General features: G+C 52.5%; 6 protein-coding genes across 6 annotated transcripts; 3 read left to right on the top strand and 3 right to left on the bottom strand.

The window, feature by feature from the left end:
- Window positions 1–80: 80 nt before the first annotated feature.
- On the top strand, window positions 81–2,074 carry COCMIDRAFT_99032 (uncharacterized protein; the record flags this gene model as incomplete). Its single annotated transcript, XM_007691198.1, has 3 exons — window positions 81–446; window positions 576–1,116; window positions 1,200–2,074. 3 exons carry the CDS (start codon window positions 81–83, stop codon window positions 2,072–2,074), a joined length of 1,782 nt encoding a protein of 593 aa, XP_007689388.1.
- Window positions 2,075–4,083: 2,009 nt separating this feature from the next.
- On the top strand, window positions 4,084–6,479 carry COCMIDRAFT_99053 (uncharacterized protein; the record flags this gene model as incomplete). The annotated part of the gene is made up of 2 exons (XM_007691199.1): window positions 4,084–4,517; window positions 4,640–6,479. The coding sequence occupies 2 exons, from the start codon at window positions 4,084–4,086 to the stop codon at window positions 6,477–6,479; spliced, it is 2,274 nt and encodes a 757-aa protein (XP_007689389.1).
- Window positions 6,480–7,378: 899 nt separating this feature from the next.
- Window positions 7,379–11,562, bottom strand: COCMIDRAFT_6540 (uncharacterized protein; the record flags this gene model as incomplete). The annotated part of the gene is made up of 2 exons (XM_007691159.1): window positions 7,379–11,435; window positions 11,483–11,562. 2 exons carry the CDS (start codon window positions 11,560–11,562, stop codon window positions 7,379–7,381), a joined length of 4,137 nt encoding a protein of 1,378 aa, XP_007689349.1.
- Window positions 11,563–11,999: 437 nt separating this feature from the next.
- Window positions 12,000–13,201, bottom strand: COCMIDRAFT_6541 (uncharacterized protein; the record flags this gene model as incomplete). Its single annotated transcript, XM_007691160.1, has 4 exons — window positions 12,000–12,482; window positions 12,545–12,728; window positions 12,792–13,003; window positions 13,076–13,201. 4 exons carry the CDS (start codon window positions 13,199–13,201, stop codon window positions 12,000–12,002), a joined length of 1,005 nt encoding a protein of 334 aa, XP_007689350.1.
- A 495-nt stretch (window positions 13,202–13,696) lies between these two features.
- On the bottom strand, window positions 13,697–15,142 carry COCMIDRAFT_27521 (uncharacterized protein; the record flags this gene model as incomplete). The annotated part of the gene is made up of 2 exons (XM_007691167.1): window positions 13,697–14,672; window positions 14,739–15,142. 2 exons carry the CDS (start codon window positions 15,140–15,142, stop codon window positions 13,697–13,699), a joined length of 1,380 nt encoding a protein of 459 aa, XP_007689357.1.
- Window positions 15,143–16,713: 1,571 nt separating this feature from the next.
- COCMIDRAFT_6543 (uncharacterized protein) lies at window positions 16,714–18,200 on the top strand (the record flags this gene model as incomplete). The annotated part of the gene is made up of 2 exons (XM_007691161.1): window positions 16,714–17,188; window positions 17,254–18,200. 2 exons carry the CDS (start codon window positions 16,714–16,716, stop codon window positions 18,198–18,200), a joined length of 1,422 nt encoding a protein of 473 aa, XP_007689351.1.
- Between the last annotated feature and the right edge of the window lie 1,386 nt (window positions 18,201–19,586).

Consider the following 19,586-nt stretch of genomic DNA (forward strand, 5'->3'; position numbering starts at 1 on the left):
GCCGCCCGCTGCCTGCGTCTCCAACCCGCACGCTACGTCCTCTTTACGACCCAAGACCCCCCTAATCCTCACCGCATATAATGTACTCGTCGGGCTACGACCAAAACACGTCGCGGTCGCCCATTGCCCAACGATCCCAGCCACAGACAGGCTCTCTGCACCGCATGCCCTCGCGCCAGTTCGACGCCTACGGCCAAGTCCCGCAACAGCAAAACATGTACGCCCAAGACGACCACCAGCGCCCCTACGACCAGCCGCGCAACTACGAGCGCCTCAACCAGACCATGCACGCTGGCGCTGCCTACGGCGCCTACGACATGGGCTCCGCCACCGCCTGGAACACGAATGCTTTTGCCCAAAACGGCTCTCTGGGCTCCCTGGGAGGTGCCGCCCAAGCCCGCATCAAGTCGCAGCAGCGTCAAGGAGGTCGCAGCGCACTGCCATCGGTAAGGACCCTGACAACAACCACTCCTCCCCCCCTTCAGCCTCCTCTTCCTCTTCCTCCAACCATCTCCTCGCCCACCCAACTCCCTCTTGCACATGTTTTTGCCACGATGCTGACCCACATTGCTCAGGGATGGATGGACCAGCAGCCTCAGGGTCTGCCCAGCTTCGCCCTTGGCAACTCCAATCTCAACACCATGCAGAACACAAGCTACGGCCATGACGTCGACGAGGAACTCATCCCCACCGCCATCGTCATCAAGAACATCCCTTTTGCCGTCAAGAAGGAGCAGTTGGTTTCGCTCATGACAGAGCTGCGCCTGCCCCTTCCCTACGCCTTCAACTACCACTTTGACAATGGCGTCTTCCGAGGCCTGGCCTTTGCCAACTTCACCACCGCAGAGGAAACTGCAGCCGTCATTGAGTCGATGAACCACTTTGAGCTCAACGGCAGGAAGCTGCGCGTCGAGTACAAGAAGATGCTGCCCCTTGCTGAGCGTGAGCGCATCGAGCGAGAGAAGCGAGAGCGACGTGGACAGCTTGAGGAACAACACCGGCCGCTTGGTGGTGGTCTTCAGTCTCAGGCATCTTTTGGATCTCTTGCCTCCCACATGCCTGCCACATCACCCTCGCCTGTCTCAGCCATGAGGGGCAGTGGGCAGAAGACTGTCGGTACGTTTTTACCCCCATCCCCCCTTTTTTCTTTTTCCTGATATCATCCCAAGAAAAAAAAATTGTGCTGACTGAATACACAGATGTCGACCTCAATGACCCGCAATCACTACAATTTTACACCCAGCTTCTCCTATTCAAGGAGGCAAAGGATCGCGATAGCATGACTTTCCCTGCCAACCTGGCTCCTCTCCAGCGCCGTACCATTCACACCCTGGCCCATCAGCTCGGGCTTGCGCACATTTCAAAGGGCACTGGTGATCAGCGCCAGGTGCACATCTTTAAAGTTTATGATACTCAGGGGCTCAGCCCCCCGATGCCGCAAATGGCCAGCAACCCTCTGGAGCAACCGCGCCGTAACCTGAACCGCGCGGCCACGACCGATTTCAGTGATGTACGCGCAGAGGGTGGCTTCTACAACGCCTTCAACAGGCAGCCATCAGGCCTTCTTGGATTTCCCGATTCGCCTGGCGGTCTTAACGCGGTGCCTAATCTTCGTGGCGCCAAGTCTTACGCAGATCTCAGATCTTACACGCCGTCACCTGCCCCTTCTACTGCCAGCCACCCCATTGGTCGACCAGGTGGCATCTCGCTCGAGGGTCTTGGCTATAGTGGAAGCTCCACCAACCCCAATGGCACCCCGACAAACAGCTCCATGTCGCAGCGTGACGATGGTTTACTAGAACGGGAAATGAGCCGAATGCAGCTTTCATCAGGATACCCGCAGAATAGCAGCCCCCGATCCTTGCGACAGATGACGTCTTGGGATGCCCCTGGCCCAATTGGCGGACACCGTACCTTCAGCACCAACTACGATGACCGGCCATCCAGACAACCTCGTGGACCGCTTCCTGAGCGAGGACAAGGCTTCAGCCGCCCGCGACAGAATGGACACCAGAATCGTGGCAGCGACGAGCTATCATCGCAATCCAATGTGGAGATTCTTGTCGGCCAGTAGTATGTGAGCTCCACGCACGAAACTAACCGTCGTCGCACGTATCATCACTCGTTCAACGACACGTGCGATGGCGCCCACGAACGAAATCGATGACGACGAACGTTTAACGGCCTAAAGCCAGCAATTGGCCGCGCTACTAACACTGGATTGACTTTACGATGCATACGAAGAGAATGATGCCACGATGGTAGAGACATTACATCCAGAACTAAACTGGGCCCGCGCCCCCAACCAATCTCGCATTTCAAACTTTGGATACAGCAAAAAAGCATTTATGAACATATGGGATATGTTTTTTTACATATTTATATTGAGTCGCACAGTCCCCGACGACGTTGTAGTATTGGGTTTTAGTTTTTGAACGGAGGAAGAGAAAGATGAGATCGAAGCTGCATTCGGCGTACAGTTGGAAGTTTGTGGGTTTCTTGTCTTTCTCTCTGACTTTTTTTCATTGTTCTTTCTTTTTTCTCTTTTTTTCCCCCCACTTTTCCGCCTTGGATATCAGTCATAGTCTAGGTTGATGCTGGGTGCCTGGCGCTACAGTACGATAATGGAAGGTGAATAGTATGAACACCGGGCTGCTCCACTCAACCTTTTGTACGTTGCGCGAAATGAAGTTAAAAAAATATATACAGAAGCAAAAAGACCTGGGTGCCCACGATTGTTTCCATGTGCCATGGTATGATTTATATATTGACATGTGTAGCTCGGATGAGAACCAGGGTGAGACATCTTGTGGGGCTGGAGAGCATATACAGTGTCAACTCGTACGATGTGTCACTGTAGTGTTTGTGATAGAGACGTGTCTCGGGCAATTTTTTTTTCTTAGTAAAGGGTATGGTAGGGTCTGGGCACGGTTCTTTGAGGCGGAGAGGGTGGATGGACCGGATGGGTGGCCAGGATCTCAACCTTGGGCGTGGATCGTAGTTTTGAGTAAGATGCAGTTCGTCTGGGAGCCATTTCGGGTACAGTGGCCGGGTCTGCAATGGCGGATCCTGGCCCCTTAAGACTGAGCTGAGCTCATGTGACCGCTGGATGCATCGGAAAGTAGGCAGACATCTATCGCATTTGGAGCATTTCCCATCATTCCACCTCTGCCCGGGCCGATTGACAACTCGTGTACCAGGCCATGCAACGCAAGTCTGATCTGGCTGGATCGGACAAGTTGGCCGGGAAAGAGTCGCTCTGTCATAGTGAAATTGCATGATGGGCGTTGCAGTGTGCCAGCAGCTTAAAGTACGGGCGACGTTGGCACTACACACTTGTTCACCTGACAAGCCCAGGCCACAGCCGACGAGTCATGCTAGCGGGCGCCTAAGCGAATGACGCTGGCAGGACTCTGAAGTCCATCTCATCGCTGCGAACCATCCAAGTACTACTACGCGCTATATCGCCGACGCCGCCTCGCGCTCACCTCCCCCCAGCTATTGTTTCCGCCCAGACGGTGCGCCCGGACACGTTGCGCATCTTGCTCGGCATTCCCTCTTTTGAGCCCACCACCGTCTTTGCTACGTCGCCTGCTGCTCTGCAATCTGCGTCATAAAGTCGCTGGCTCGGCGTCACCTGGGCCCGCTCATGTCTGCCCACCTACGCCCTTCGCCGAACCACCCACTCCATTCCACGACCGCCTTCTCTCGCCCTGCCGCCTGCCTGCGCCCTCTTTGATACCCCTCTACCGACCCTTTGTGTGAGCAGGCCGGCTGTTTGGCGACAATCGCCCAATATTTCCGTAAAACACCAACAACGAAACAAATCAACAATCCCGCCCAGAACCCCTACATAATCGCGCCCACGACGCGCTCCTCAGACACTACATTCAATCCCAGGCGCTGACTCACCTGTGCGCTTCACGACTTGTGCGGCCCGCGTCGGTTTTGCAAGGCTGATATCCCGCACCGAGCCTCGTGAAGATTCTTTCTGAGACTCCCCGGGAGCAGCGGATACGTGCCGCACAGAGCAACTCTCCAGAGAAAACACTCCAATCTCCCGCCTGAATCACCAAAGTCCCCATGTCGAACCGCAAGCGGCGCGCGCCAGTCGCATCCCCGCAGCCCCCCGCCCAGACGTACCAACACGATATCCCCGCACCGACTGATCAGTACATCAATTGGAATGACCCAGCAGTGGCTACCGACATGAATTTTACCGACCCACCGCTGTACGACAACTATGGCCCGACCATGGGGGCCGGCCACAATCGCGTCGTGTCGCTGGACGGGTACAATGACGGGGCTGAGATGTCTGGCCAATTGGTACGACGAAACACCAACCAACAGCTTGCTCCTGCCCCGCGGCGCGGTCAGTGGGACGGATTTGCTAGCCCTCAGCAGCAGTGGGAAACGGTAGACGACGATGAAGAGCTGGAACAGAAAGCGGCTCTCGCTAAGAAAGATGCACAGGCAAAACGAAAGCAAATCCCGCCATTTGTGCAGAAATTGAGCAGGTGAGTGAGGCGCTACTCGTCCTTTTTTTCCCCGACATCTCATAGTACTTGTCGTCATTTGGGGTATCCAGATGCCGTGGATGCGGTTACAGTCGCGGAATGTTGGCTGATTTTTTCCACAGTTTCCTCGATAACAACAAGAACGAGAATCTTATTCGATGGTCCGACGACGGGAACAGCTTCATTGTTTTAGACGAGGACGAATTCGCACGAACCTTGATCCCCGAATTGTTCAAACACAACAACTATGCATCGTTTGTTCGGCAGTTGAACATGTACGGCTTCCACAAAAAGGTTGGCTTGTCAGACAACTCGATGAAGGCCAGTGAGACCAAGGCAAAAGCACCCAGCGAGTACTACAACAAATACTTCAAGCGCGGGCGACCGGAGCTACTATGGCTGATTCAGAAGCCCAAAAACCCTCCGACCGGACCAAAACGCAAACGCGACGAGGAAAACAAGGGCGACAGCGATGAAGATCGCAAGTATATTCAGGATACTGGAGGCGGCGGATATGTTGAAGAAGTGGCAGTCCGAGGAAATGAGCAGATGGCTATGATTCCGCGGTCAGAATACAACAGTCTACGAGTTGAGGTTAGGGAACTTCAGCAGCAGCAGAAACTCATTTCCAACGTCTTGACACAGATCAAGCGCCAGAACGAAGAGTTGTATTCTCGAGCAACATCTTTCCAAGCGCTGCACGACCGACACGAGAACTCGATCAACGCCATTCTGACATTTCTAGCAACATTTTACAATAGGAGCCTGGAGGGCAACGCAAACGGTATGAATCTCGCTGACATGTTCCCATCTGCACGTCAACAACCCCACGGCAATGTAGTCGACGTGGACGACTATCCTATGCAAGATGCGCACAAAGCCTCACAGTTGCAGAGAAACAAGAGGCCACTCGCGATCCTGCCCGCTCCCGCTCCCGCTCCCAACCAACAAGAATACCTTGCGCCAACCACAATGGGCCGCGCCACAACCGTAAGCCCCACAACGAGACCACTGGCAAGTCCCATTACACGGCCGGGAAGTCGGCAACAGGGCTTGAGGCCCTCTGTGCCGCTCAATCGTCAACAGTCTCAAGCTGCTTTTCCGGACCAACAAGGAAGAGAAAATATCCCGGGATCACATGTCAAGTCTGAATCTCAGTCTAATGGCGCATCTTTGCCCGGAAATGACGCAATCATGTCAGCGATACAAAATGCAAACGCTAGTGCTGGCCAGTCGACCAACCAGACGCCAGACTTTGACTATGCGGCGGCTTTATCAAATTACCAGACCCAAGACGGACATGTGCCCCTTACTCAACAGCAACGAAACGACGTACTATCGCAGATTGTAAATAACACGGCTGCACAAAATACGGATAATGCCCTCACCAACCCCAATCCACCAGAAGTGAGCCGCTTGCTCGACGATCTTGCTCAATACCAAGCGACTCAACAACAATTGGAAATGCTGCAGAAACTGTCAGATCAACAGAATTCCAAGATCCAGAACATACACGATCGCATATTGCCGCTTAGCCCAACGGGCCGAATTGAAGGCATTAGCGACCAAAATTCATATTTTGATCCCAACGGCCTTGGTGAACCTGGACAATACGACCTAAACATGGACAACTTTGTCCATGATGACGATTTTTTCACCGACAATCCAACCAATGGCGACGGTACGCAAGCTCACGTGAACGGGAACACCGTGTTACCTGATTTCAACTTTGATGCCGCTGCTTCTCTGGACGAGCCTACTGCGGATACATTCACATTCCCAGATATCAATGGTGGAGACGACCCCACGCACCTTGGTGTAGGAGTCATGGCAGATGATAGTACGGAGAGCAGCACCAGGGTCGACAGCTTGGGAAGCAGTACGACGACCAGCCCAGCAGCAACAGTCGAGGAAGTAGAAGACGAGACGAGGAAAAGAAGTCCTAAGAGGCGGAAGAAATGAGTAAGTGTATTCTTGTCATTTCCCTTTGTCTTGCCTTGGTCGTTTTGGCCTGCTCTTCTTTCCCACATTGATAGGCCCGACGACACGGAGCTTTTTCCTTCGGTGCAAGGTGGTAAATTTTCGAAATCCCGGAAAAAAAATTTAGGAAATCTATTTTTGTTCTCCAAGTTTCTGAAGTTTCTTGGAAAGACGAAGCATGGATTTTTTGCCGAAGAAGCGGGGCAGATTGGCGAGATATTTCCGTCCCTAGAGATGATTACTGTGGGGAGATGGTGGGGACGAAAAAGAGCCGACTGCTTCACAGTAACCATCAACATTTTAACGACGTTACGAAAAAGAATCCAAAGGGGTACGCAAACTGGGTGTGGCGCAAGGGGGGTTGGCGGGCGTTTCTCACGGATGTACTTATCCCTTTCTCTTTCCTCTTCTTTTTTTTCCCACTCTTCTAGTTATTCTCCTCTGCATACACACCCCGAAATCAAAGGGTCTGGGCTAGGCTGGCCCCAACTGCCGATATGTATGTTCATGCATGTATAGTTTAGCAGCAAAGAAGCAAGCGGATAGCAGAACAATATAAATTAGATACCCCGCTGATGTACTCTTTGCTTGGCTTGTTTGACGTGTGCTTGTGAGATGAGAAAGGAGAGGAAGAGCGCCGAAATATGAGTGCAGATAACATAGGCGTGAAGAAAAAGACAAGTGCAAATCATACTGGAATTTTGTTCATGTAGCCAACAAAACATAAAACCACATGCATACCCCATCTTTCATCAACGTCTCTATCATCAACGCCTCTGTATTCCACGCGATAAAAAAAAATCCATCAAAAACCTTCTATCCTTTTCCATTGTTCATCCCAAACATTGCTCAAATCCGCATAGTACTCGCTAGAATTAAATTTACATGCGCATACTCTCAGCAATAATCTTATACTCCTTCCTCTTCTTCTGCATACCCTTGCCACCCAACTTAACTTTGGCCACACCAATCCACTTGGCCAAACCGGGGAAAAGCACCCGCTCGCTCACGTACGCAAGGGCAAAGTTGCCCAGACCCAAAGTGAGAATGAAGACTTTGAAGGGGACATCCATGTAGGTGAGTTCCATGGCTTGCATGACCCATTTGGCGGGATCGAACAGCATGTACAGGGTGATTGCGAGCGTGACGAAGATGGTGGTGATAAAAGGGAGGTTGCGGGACATGGGCTCACGGTAGGGTTTGCCTACGCTGAGGACAACGGCTGAGAGAATGTATTGGAAGCAGCTGGTCAAGAAGAGGGCCGTGTTTTGCGAATTCAACGAGTTGCTGTGGTTCTTATCGATGACCGGTGGGAGGTACCACTCTTGTTTCTGGACAAAGTGGAACGCAATGAACTGAGCTAGGATGCAGAGAATCATTTGTCCAAGGAGCGGGGTGAGCACCTTGCGTGACACCAGATTTGCAGTTGGGCGCTTGCGGCTGAGAATAGGGTATGCGCCTGACCAACCCATGAAGATGGCGATGGGGAGGATGAGCAAGAGGTCGATGAAGAGGAATTGGAAGTCGCCAAGGTTGCTGGCGCTGGCATACAGAAAGGAGACTGAGCAAAATTGTATCGCGCTGTACAAGCTCATGTACTTGAAGCAGCTGAAGCTTGTAACAAGCGCTGCGCGACCCTCTTTAATAACCTGAGGCACACAGCTAATATCAAATTGTCGAGAGGTAAATGGAGCAGCAACTGATGCTTCAGCCTCAGAAAGAGAGATGCCCACGTCGGCGGCTTTGAGCGCTCCACAATCGTTTGCACCATCACCGCAAAAGCCGACGCAGTAGTCAATCGACTGCAATTTCTCAACCAGTTCATGCTTCTCGTCGGGCGACATACGGGCAAAGACCTGCCCACAGACCAGCATCTCACGGAGTACGGATTCGGATGCGAAATCGACAATCCAGCGGAAGACATCACCGCTTACTGCCAAGCTATAGTTGCGCAGGTTGGAAATGTCGTACGGAAGGGACACATCGGCCTCGGGCGGCGGTGGAAGAGGCTTGAGTGTGGTATCATCGAGCTTGAAAACCGGGTCATCGACACTTTCCCAACAAAGCTTCGACAAGGCGGTGCGTGAGTCGCCCTCTGCAAAGTGAGGGACGAAGCAATGCGCCGTCTTGTTAATCAGTCCACATTCACGAGCAACACTGATGGCAGTGAGGATGTTGTCACCCGTGCACATGACCTTGCGAATATTGGCGCGCTCAAGCTCTTCAATGACTGGAGCCGTGCTATCCTTGAGTTTGTTCTCAAAGATGATGAAACCGACAAAGTCAAGGCCACTTTCGGCCTCTTCTCTCTTCATCTTTTGAGTCTTGAGCCAGTTGAGCTTTGGAATCGTCTTGGTAGCACAGGCGATGACGCGAAAGCCACGGTGTGTGTAAAAAGCGAGGAGCTCTTCATAATCGGTGGGGAAGCTGTCGGAACGGCAGATCTCTTTCATGACTTCAGGTGCACCCTTGACGTAGACTTGTCCGCTCTTTGACCCGAACTGCCGTACAATAACACTGGCTCTCCGGAGTTGCGAGACGAACTCAAACGATTTGATGACACCAAGCTCCACTTGCTTTCGGTTGGCCTCATCTTCGACATCGTCAATATCATACTCGCGGCCTGGTGGTGGACGAGCAACGGACGGCGAAAGTTTCTGCTCAGGATCTTCATCGCCCGAGTTACCGTTTTGCTCGCCTTCTTCGTAGCTCCAGCCAGTGAAGTCAAACATCTTGACGTCCAATGGGTCGCCGACTAGTTCGTTATCAATCTTACGTAGTGAGTGACAAGTAGCCATGGTGTAGAGGATGGTTTTATGTGCGTGATATTCGACAGTTGGGTCACGGTCATGCTGCGACGCTGGCAAGATGTCATAGGAGTCTGGAAGCAGCTCACTGAACCTATTGCGGGGCCGCTCGACTACACGGACACCTAGCACATCTAGGCCCTCTTCGGTGAGTGTTCCAGTCTTGTCAAAGCAGACGACATCAAGCTTGCCACCAACATTGACTCTTTGTGGACTGATACAGAAGATCTGCTTCTGTTTTAACCGCGAAAGTGCAAAGCTCGTACCTATGGTGAGAGTGGCTGGAAGGGCGGGAGGGACAACGATAGTAATCAAGTCGAGCGCGCGTACAACAATCAGGTGCCATTCAAGGCCAAGATGGACAAAGTTGATAAACGAGGCAACAAAACCAATCATAGCAATCATAGCCATAACGGAAATGTACCGGAAAGAGTCGCGGTAGAACTTGAAACCCGAAGGCTTAGGAAAGAGCATTGATCTGACTAACGCGCCCTTGGTGGTGTTAAAGCCAGTTCGGACGACCATGGCCAATGCAGCAGCCTCATCGTCGACATGGTCTTCATGCGGTCTGCGGGCGCGGATGATCTTGGTTCCGCTGAATAACATGTGACGGGCAACCTCTGGATGAACGGCGGAAGCACTAAGATCCAACAGATCCAGCGACTGGTTCGTGACGGGAATTTTGGACACAGGGATAGACTCGCCAGTCAGCATGCTCTCGTTGACGATGCAGTCTCCGGACAAGAGTAAACTGTCGCACGGGAACTGCGTAAGCGCAGGGTCGGTAACTTCGTAAACATCTCCAGGTACGAGTTCGGCAGAATCGACGTGCGTCCAGAAGCCACTTCGCAACACGCGCACTTCGCATTCGAACTTGGACACTTCGCGTAGGCGCCTCATGGAAGCCTTAGTCTCCACCAGTGTCGTGACGATACTAACGGCAGAAATGATGAAGATGGCACAGGCGTAGTAGTAATACTCGTCGAGAGACCAGAGGATCAAACTGGCAATCTGGAAAACGTAAAAGGGATGAAAAACCTCATCGACCAAAAGCTGACCGACCGTCTTCTCGGCGATGTCAATCATATTTTTGCCAAAGACCAATTCCCGGTAGTCGCGCTCATCGTTGTCGAGACCTTCACGAAGAGCCAGAACATCGGTCCAGCTAGGGTCTTTCCAGGTATTGGCCAGCACAAATTTGTCCTTGATGGGGTGGTAGACGAAGCGGATATAGCGGTAGTCCAAGCATCGCAGCTCGCGAATGAGTGGATCGTCATCTTCGTCCCATTCTCTCGGACGACCTTTCTCAGGGTCTCCGAAGACGGTGGACAGCGAGCGTCCGTAGGTTTGACGACTAATGTTCTGCACCGCAAATTCTCCCCACTGGTTCTCGACGACAATCCAATCGCACTCTTTCAAGGGGGCACTCTTTCCCACAATAGCTACCCTCCATCGTGGCAACCATCTGAACATGAGCCAGCCAAGACCCAGTGTGGCGGCGCACAGCAGTGCGTACAAGGCGTAGCCAAAGGGCGACGTTTTAAAGCCAGCAATGACAATGGTCAAATCTTCGGTCATGATGTAGATCTTTTGGTTCGACCTGCGTCCCCTCCAGTCGGCGCCCGAGCCCGCGCTGCCTGTCGATGAGCGCCTTCGCAGCAGCGGCCGCTCCGATGATTTCCTACTGCCACCACTTGACTTGCGCCGTGAACCACTCGACTTGCGCCGTGATGGCGAGGGTGAGGGCGAGGACGAGGACAGGCCCGCCTCAAGATCCACTGTTTCTTCGCCATTTTCCTCGGCGTAACCACTGTAAACACTCTCACCATCTTCCAGTATGGCGCTATCCTCGTCCTCAGTGCCCTCTCCCGAATCTTGCTCTTCATCATAAAACGTGAAACTCGTCAGACTGGCGCTCGAGTCTGCGCGCGAGCGGCGGTGTCGGAATCCAGATACACTCGTGGGAACGCTCTCGCTCATGGGGCCGGAGAAGACCTGGATTGTTTTGGGCGTCAGCTGCTGGCCAGGCTTCTTACTACCGCGAGACTTGAACGGGGGACGGGGACGGGCCATGGGCGCGAGTTCGTATACCTCATCTTGGGCCATTTCGACATCTTCCATGAAGCTTGCCCTAGGCCAATTAGTCGCGCATAGCTTCAAGCTGCCTGCAGCACATACTCGCTGATATGGGAGCCACGGCGGTACATGCCGCTCCTCCTCCGAGACGACCGCCGGTCGGGACTCTCACTGTCTGCCATGATGACGTTGGGCGAGTTTTCTTTTTATTGGACTATCTGGCCATGGCGCGCATGGGGGAGAGTGAGAGGGGAAGAAAAAGACACCACGTTTTCCAGGTCGCGTCTCGGTTCGGCAGAGTTGAAGGATAATAGTCGGCCGTGCTTTGCTAGCTATGACGAAACACGGTTACTTCCGCTAGTCAGGGCCCAGCCTCCGTTTATGGTGCTTTGATCCCGACACCGCCACAGCAACAGTAATGACATTTGAAATGGCCTGCAAAAGGAACAAGTATTTGCAAGCTGCAACCTATGGATCTAGCGAGATGCATTTCGTCTTGGCATATATTGCTCATTCTCTGACTATGTGGGATTGGCAATTGAGCGACATTTGTGGGAACAAGCATGTATTAGTAGCATTCCTATGATTTGACCAACCAGCAACTGTCTACTGCAACACCCTATGAGCCTCTCTTCGCCCTCACAAACGCCTCTGTGTCATCCAATGCGTCTTGCACCGCTTTGATTGTGCCAGGCGGAAACCCAATAAACCCATGCGGTGCCCCATGATAGATCTTGACTATACTTTCGTTTCCCCACATGGCCCATTTGCTACCCATCATGACACTATCATCTAGCAGCGGATCTTCACTTCCACACGTGAAGAGCGCAGGCGGCAGCTTCTTTCCCCTTAAATCAGCCCAAAATGGGCTTATCGACGGGTCGCGACGCTGCTCCTCCGTCGTGTTGGGGAGCAAGGCGTCAATGTACGATTTCATGACGTCGTGGTCGATGACCAGATGTGTCTCGTGGTGCAAGACGTGTGGTAGAAATGAGGACATGTCGAAGCAGCCAAAATGAAGGAGTAAGCCTTTGAATGCAAACTCTGGCATCGTTTCCAGCAGATGCAAGGCAACTAGGCAGGCGAGATGACCGCCAGCAGACTATATGCATTCGTCAGCTTTCAACTTTTGGCTTGCTTGGGATGATTTGAGGATATGCATACTTCACCACCTGTGAACATCAAATCTCCACCAAAGACCGTTGGACCGTTTTTCACTAGCCATTCAGCGGCGTCATAACAGTCTTCTGCGCCTGCGGGCCAGGGGTCCTCGGGCGCAAGCCGGTATCCAATTGACACGACTGTGACATCAAAATGATCGGCCATGTACTTGAGATACGGATCTTGACTACGCAAGAATGGTCAGCTTTTTCTGTTTGGTGTGCAACATAAGAGACTATCATGAACCTACTAAGCCTCGCTCATCAAAACCCATCCGCCACCGTGGATGTGCATGTGGATCCCATTGCTCTTGCCGCTGCTCGGCTTGAAGACACGATACGGAATCTCTCGTCCGGCTTCTCGTGAAGGCAGTGCTCCGTTGGCACCTTCAGGGAGAACAATGGGTTTTGGTAATGGTGTCTTGCCTTCCCATCTCATCTTTCGGTATTCTGCTGCGCCAACCTTTTTTTTTGCGTGTAAGTCCCATAGCCCAAAAAAAACTAATGAAAGGTAGAGGTGAATATCAATACATACCTCATACCATCTTGGTCCATCTGCCCATATTTTGATCAGTCTGTCGTTAAACTCCAGCGTCTGCTTATCGATGGTGCTGCGATCAAACTTGGATGCGTCTACTGTAACGTCGGATTTCAGCGTCATGATCAAGTCGTATGTGTTATGGCTTTTGGCTGTCTCTTTTCTGTCTCCAACAAACACGGCCTTGGGTCAAAGAGAAAGAGCAAAAGTCTTGGAATGAAAAAAAAAGGTTGAAGGCGACTGAGAAAGATGTACATGTTGTTACTGCCGTAATGGCAATGTGACACCTCCCTCCGTGTTCGGCTCCGATAGGCCATGCAGGTGGGGGCGGGGTACGACGTTGAACAGACAGCAACGCTCCCAGCTATCTCCGTCGCTCGCATTAGAGAGAGCCGCTCCGTACCTGCATGTCGGCTTACTGGATCGGACGGAGCCGGAAGATAGCATGACTCTTGATAATTGACAATACCATGCAACGTCGCATTGCCCACCCAGGCCGGGCACTAACAAAGGACCGACATGATACGTTTATCTTGTGCAAACAAAAGGCCGGGGATAGGGTACATGAGCAAACTTGTATTTGATAGGATATCCAAGGAAATTAGTAATTACACACTTTCATCGCCCAACCTTGGACTGCATCCTACTCGATGATATCGACGTATGTCCATTGACCTGCCCTCCCTTTGCTCGCGGTTTGGGCTGCCGCTTTTCCGGGATAAACATTGACTTGATGACTGATAAGACAATTGCCGCGGTCCGGAAGGGATACATGGAGATATCCCAGATCAGTTGCAACATGCTACTGATTGTCCCAGCTATCCAACTAAGCGTCACAGTGATGATGCCTGGCCGGTGTCCAGTTCTGGCTGCTGCTGCTGCAAGCGCGAGCGTATCTTGGAGGCGAGCCTCCAGGTCTTGAAAACGAGCCTCGATCTGGAGGGACTGCGCCATATGGCGCTTCTCATATCGTCTGACGGCGCGATTGAGCGCATCGAGTTGCAGTTGAGTGGTCTGGCGGATTTCGGTGCTGAGTTTCTCTACGTCTATCTGGCTGGTATTCTTGTTGTTGGATGAGGACGCGCCGTCAAGACGGCTTTCAAGCTCGACTATGCGCTGCGAGAGTTGTTGCGCATCGGCGGGTCGAATGGCTCCTCTCGGCGCATCTCGTACAATGCGCTGTAGGTGCAATATGCGCTCAGTACGCATCTTGATTAGGCGATTGACGGGCGGGATTTCTGCGATCAGCAGGAAGATGCTCAGGTTGGCGTCAGAGACTATGCCTTCGGCGCGCATCAACTGCCCTCGCACAGTATGCATAAGGAGCGCCCCGAGAAGCGGACCTAGGAAACATCCAACAAAGGCCAGTAGCTCTGATCGCTTCAGAGCCTCGCGAGCTTCCTGCTGTGCTGGCAATGTCACTGAAGGCGCAGGGCTCATGTCGGCCTGCTCCTGGCTTGCTGCGTCGCCAACACCCTCGGCTATGCCATGTATGTCGGTTTCGTCTACTTCACGAATGGTGTTGTTGTACGTGTCGTCGTCGTCGGCTTCATCGCTGATATATCGTCTCTGCTGGGCATCGTGGTAACAGTCCCTGCATCCTGTCAGTGAGGCTCGCTCTGTCCACGCTGTCGGCCCGCAGAGGCTGACTGCAGCTTACCATGGCACCTTGACACTCAAGTGCAGGAACCAGCCCGCCAGCACCAATATCAGCACATCCGTCGCAATCACGGCGCCATTCTCCACCGTCAGGCCAATAATGGCAGGCACAACCGCAGCCACGACGGGCAGGGCAATCCACCGTGAAGGCTCGTCCGAGGCGGCATCTTCTTGCCTGTCCATGTCATACTTGGCACCCGTCCTCAGCAGGTTGTCTGTCGAGGACCAGAGTGAGGGTCGCGTGTCCGAGAGGTCCGATACAAGAGAACTGCGGCGGCGAGAGACTGCGGCGGGTGGCGTCGACGGCTGTGCAACCTCGCCAAAGGTGGCAGCGCGGTTCAGCATCATCCTCTGGCGTAGCTGGGGAGGAACGGCATGGCTCTCGGATGAGGGCGCGCCATCCATTGCGAGGGCGAGGCAGGCGAGAGTTGGCTAACAGGCAAATGCAAATGCAACTGCAAATGCCGTGTCTCTACCACTACGTATGTACGTACGTAGGTAGGCAGTATGTATGTACAACGTCACCGTCAAAACGCCCGAGACGATGGCGGGAAAAAGCCGCCGCTGCTCAGGTACGTGTATCGATGTGGTCGTGCTAATGGGCACAGGCGCTGGCAATGCATGGCTGAAGCCGTGGGCGAGTCTCGCATGCGCCAGGCGGGCGGGCGGTCGTGTGCCGTAGGTAGTGTGAGTGTGAGTGGAAGACGCCTCGGGTCTCCCCAGCTGCTTTACGTCATCCGATACTTCGCTGGTGGTGCCCGCCCATGCGAGCAGTCGCAATGGTGTATTGGACGCACTTAGATACTTGTCACATATACGCGCGGGCAGTGCTGTTGTGCCTCTTTGCTTCTGCTATTTTGCTTTCTGCGGGCAGTCGAGGCGTCAGACTGGTCGCATTGCAGTCGGACCACCTGCACACAACGCGCTACACGGAAAGAAGCAACACTGTGGGCTGTGCTCATGGGAACCAGCAATGCAAAGACACAAGCACCATTGACTCAATCGAGCAGCTCGTCTTTGCTTCTGCTGCCTTGTCCCGCCCTCCCGAGATGCTCGCTCCCCTAAACCACCATCTTCCCCAGGACAACGGCCTTCGGACTCTGACCAAAGAGGAAGCTGCACGCACTACCTACATACAAGTGCGGACACATGTGTACGCCCTGGAATTGATAACCTTGCTCGACGTGACTGGACCCCTCACTTTGGATACATGCCATCTGTACGCCCTCATCTGCACTGAGCAACAGAAGCGAACTCAACACATAAAGTGCACATGAAATTCTCCGTCATTGCCTCAGTTATCATCACAAACATGTCTCGCCTCCCATCTGCCTGATTTCTATTCAGAATGTGCCATCTTGGTCACTTTTCCTATTCAGACCCAAAAGCGGATTGGTCAAAGTCTCACCCCAATCACCACCGAATCCGCAACTACAACCAGGTATCACATACACCCAGTCCCCCTGTGTCGGCGCGACGAAACAATCTGTTTGAACAAGTCTCCAAACGACTTGACGAGTGGCTCTGCCAAGATGGTCGTGGAGCGAAACGACCGGCTTTCACCACTCAAGTGAGCGTAAGTATCCAGCAGCACCTATTGACCATTATTGAAGATTGAGACAACAACTCAGTCTATTGAGTTCTCTGCTGCGCCCACCCGCAGCATGAGGTCCCGCAAGCTGCGAGGCCTGAGATGGACCACTTGCCACAGTATACGTTACCCTTATACTTTCCTCCATCTCAACTTTCCCATAAATTTACTCGACACACCCTAACAAATTTCTTGTGTCTTAGCATCTCCCACATTCGCCCATCCTCCAAGACCGACAACCTAAGCGATGCCGTCCGGGGCGGTAGATGTCCTCGACAGTGGCACAGCCTACCCGCCAGGGTACTCGATGGATGCTCCCATATACACCCAAGCAATCCTTTTCCCAGCCTTCGCTTTTCCAGCATGGATACTCTGCGTCCCCGCAATGGTCTGGCACTTTCGGCAAGCCAACATTGCCGCTGGTTCAAACGTACTATGGATCATCCTTCACAACTTCTTCAACTCCATCAACGCTCTCATATGGCCGCGCGACAATGTGTTTGAATGGTGGGATGGCAATGTTTGGTGTGATATCCATGTGCGGATCCAGGTCGCGAGCTACGTAGGTGTTGCAGCATCTGCGGCAATGATCACGCGCAAGCTGGCTAGGGTCATGGACACCCGAAACATTACCGTCTCAAGCAGTCGCAACAGCAGGATCAGAGAGAAGATCTGGGAATTGGTATGGTGCTGGGGGGCTCCAATGGTCCTGGCCATTGTTTACTACGTTGTTCAACCGGCTCGCTACACCATCTACGGCATCGTGGGCTGTCAATCTACCTATGACACATCATGGCCAAGTCTCGTACTGAGTATCATGTGGTTTCCGATTACCATGGCCTTTGCCGCGTTTTGGTCGAGTGAGTCTTTTTCCCTTAGACGAGAACCCTATATTGAACGGGTCGCCGCTAACATACCTGAGCAGTCTTACTTGTATATCGCCTCTATCGCTACCGAAAAGAGTTCCACAGCCTGGTCGTAGCTCAGAATACCACAACATCTCGTTTTGTCCGACTCTTCATTCTCAGCATGACAATCAGCCTGGTTTATCTCACCTATTCCATCTACATCACTGTCGAAACTTCGTTTGTCCTGACTGAAGCGTATTCCTGGTCCTACGTTCATGACCCAGTCAGATTCAACACCATCATCCACGTACCGGTGCAAGGCAAGGTCTCCTACGATAAATGGATCCAGGTGATCACCGGATACGTTGTCTTTTTGCTCTTCGGCACTGGCGTTGATGCATACAACTTTTATAGAAAGACTATGGTCCGCATGGGTTTAGGCAAAGTATGGCCGAGTCTGCATGAGCCGAGACGCAATGGACAGCGAACGCCCTCGAGCTTTATAGCTGCCAAATCGTGGACCAGCAGTGTATCGAGCAAGGCAAAAAGCTTGCTTTGGTCATCCAAATCTGATTCCACTGCCTCGGTTGGCGATGCATACGTCGACTTTCCGCGCAGCAACTCTGTCGCCCTTGATTCCATCCCGGCTGTGAGTAATGGCGATGCCGAGACCGCACTGATTACGGGAAGTCAAGGTCAGACTGAATCATCTACCACACAGACACGGCCGTCTTCCTTCAAGCGATGGTTTGCTCGTTCGAATCTTGGTGGCTCTGTGCTACCATTATTCAATGACCGCAACATCACTGAAGTTGCAATCAATGATACAAGCAAATTATCCGCGCCAGCCACTTCGCCTGGTGTGCGCGCCCACGTTTGGGCTACCGAGGACGCTCCTATCAGGCGGGCTAGCGAAGGCGAAGGTGTTTTTGTCTCACACGAAGTATATCAACGTCGACATGACATGCACGACAAAGATTGCGATTCAAAATCAACTTATCTTTGGGTCAATGGTAAGGTTTAATCATCATGTTCTCTGGGTACTTCGTAGTAGGAGCTCAGCTACTACATTCAGGAGCGCTGTGTGCACAAAGCGTGGATGATCATTTTCGGCAGTCATTCACTTTTCTCAGCAGCATACTTTGGCAGTGGGAGATTTCCCTTGCCCACTATTTCTTCTAAATTACATTAATGACACCAGTATTGAAGCTGCATATGTACCGACTCAATATTCAAACCCACAATGACCAAGAGATGCTCAAGTATGTACATGCTTGCCCATAAACTACACAATCTTCAAAATGCACAAGGAACACTTGTACACGCCCGCTGGTCTTCTCGTACTCTCTCATCTTGATGAAGCCATTGCACAAACATCCACCGCTTCTCGGTTAACACAGAGTTCACACGAAGCGTTTTATTACATCATAGCACCTCAGCTGAGCCCAGTCCTCGGCATGCCGTTCCACATCACGCGACATCATGCACACAAACAGCAAGCGAGGGGGAATTGTCGTGAAGCATTTTTGATTCCGTTATCGCATGTTCACATGGTGACAGGCCAGTCAAAGGCAAGCATCCACAGCGGGACGCGAGCCGGTGTTAGAGAGACCGTCGTAATCTCATGTTCAAGTAAACTCCCAGAGAACCTCAACGTGCCACATGGGCAATTGACCAGCGTCCCATAGCGTTCCCCAATCCGGCACAATCGTTTCCTCCCGAGAAAAATCATTGATAGCTCGCGTGTGGCATCCAACCGTATGACGTAACTGGAGGTCGGAATGCGCATTGCAGCAAGATGGCGCAAACTAGGCGGAAGGATGTGCACAGAGAACAAGTTGTTCATCCATCATTTTGGATTAGAATTGAGGCGATGGGTTGCTGAGATCGAGGGGCGAGTAGTTTATTTGCTGCAAAGCTGGTTAGTTCCATGCGCAAAGCCATGTTGGCATTGGCGTCACTTACGAACGAGCCCTCGTCTTTCTTCTCTTGCGCTTGAGACGTCGAACGCGCTTCTTCCTCCATTTGGCTCTCATCTTGTCGGCGGGCTGTGGAATGAGGTCAGCGGCTGCGATTGATGGATAACAAAATTGATTGAAGGGCAGAGACGCTCGCAAAGCGAGAGCGACGCTGAGTTGTGCATTGCAGAGGACAGGATAGGCCGCGGAGAGTAACTTACATTGCTGTCTAGATGAGTGTCGTGAGTGTAGAACAAAGGTTCCAGGTTGACTGAACGAAATACCTAGGTGGGAGCGGGGCTCGCTTAGCCAAAGCGGTTTAGCGGCCCGACCTTGAGCAGGTGCCAAGTTCACACGCGTCGCGTCACTTTTTCTTCTTAGGAGCCTTGCACAGGCATTGATTGACATGCAACATCGGTATCGGTATCAATGTAGTAGCAACAACAATACGC

The sequence above is a fragment of the Bipolaris oryzae genome, assembly GCF_000523455.1.
Source record: "Bipolaris oryzae ATCC 44560 unplaced genomic scaffold scaffold_93, whole genome shotgun sequence".
Taxonomy (NCBI): Eukaryota; Fungi; Ascomycota; class Dothideomycetes; order Pleosporales; family Pleosporaceae; genus Bipolaris; species Bipolaris oryzae.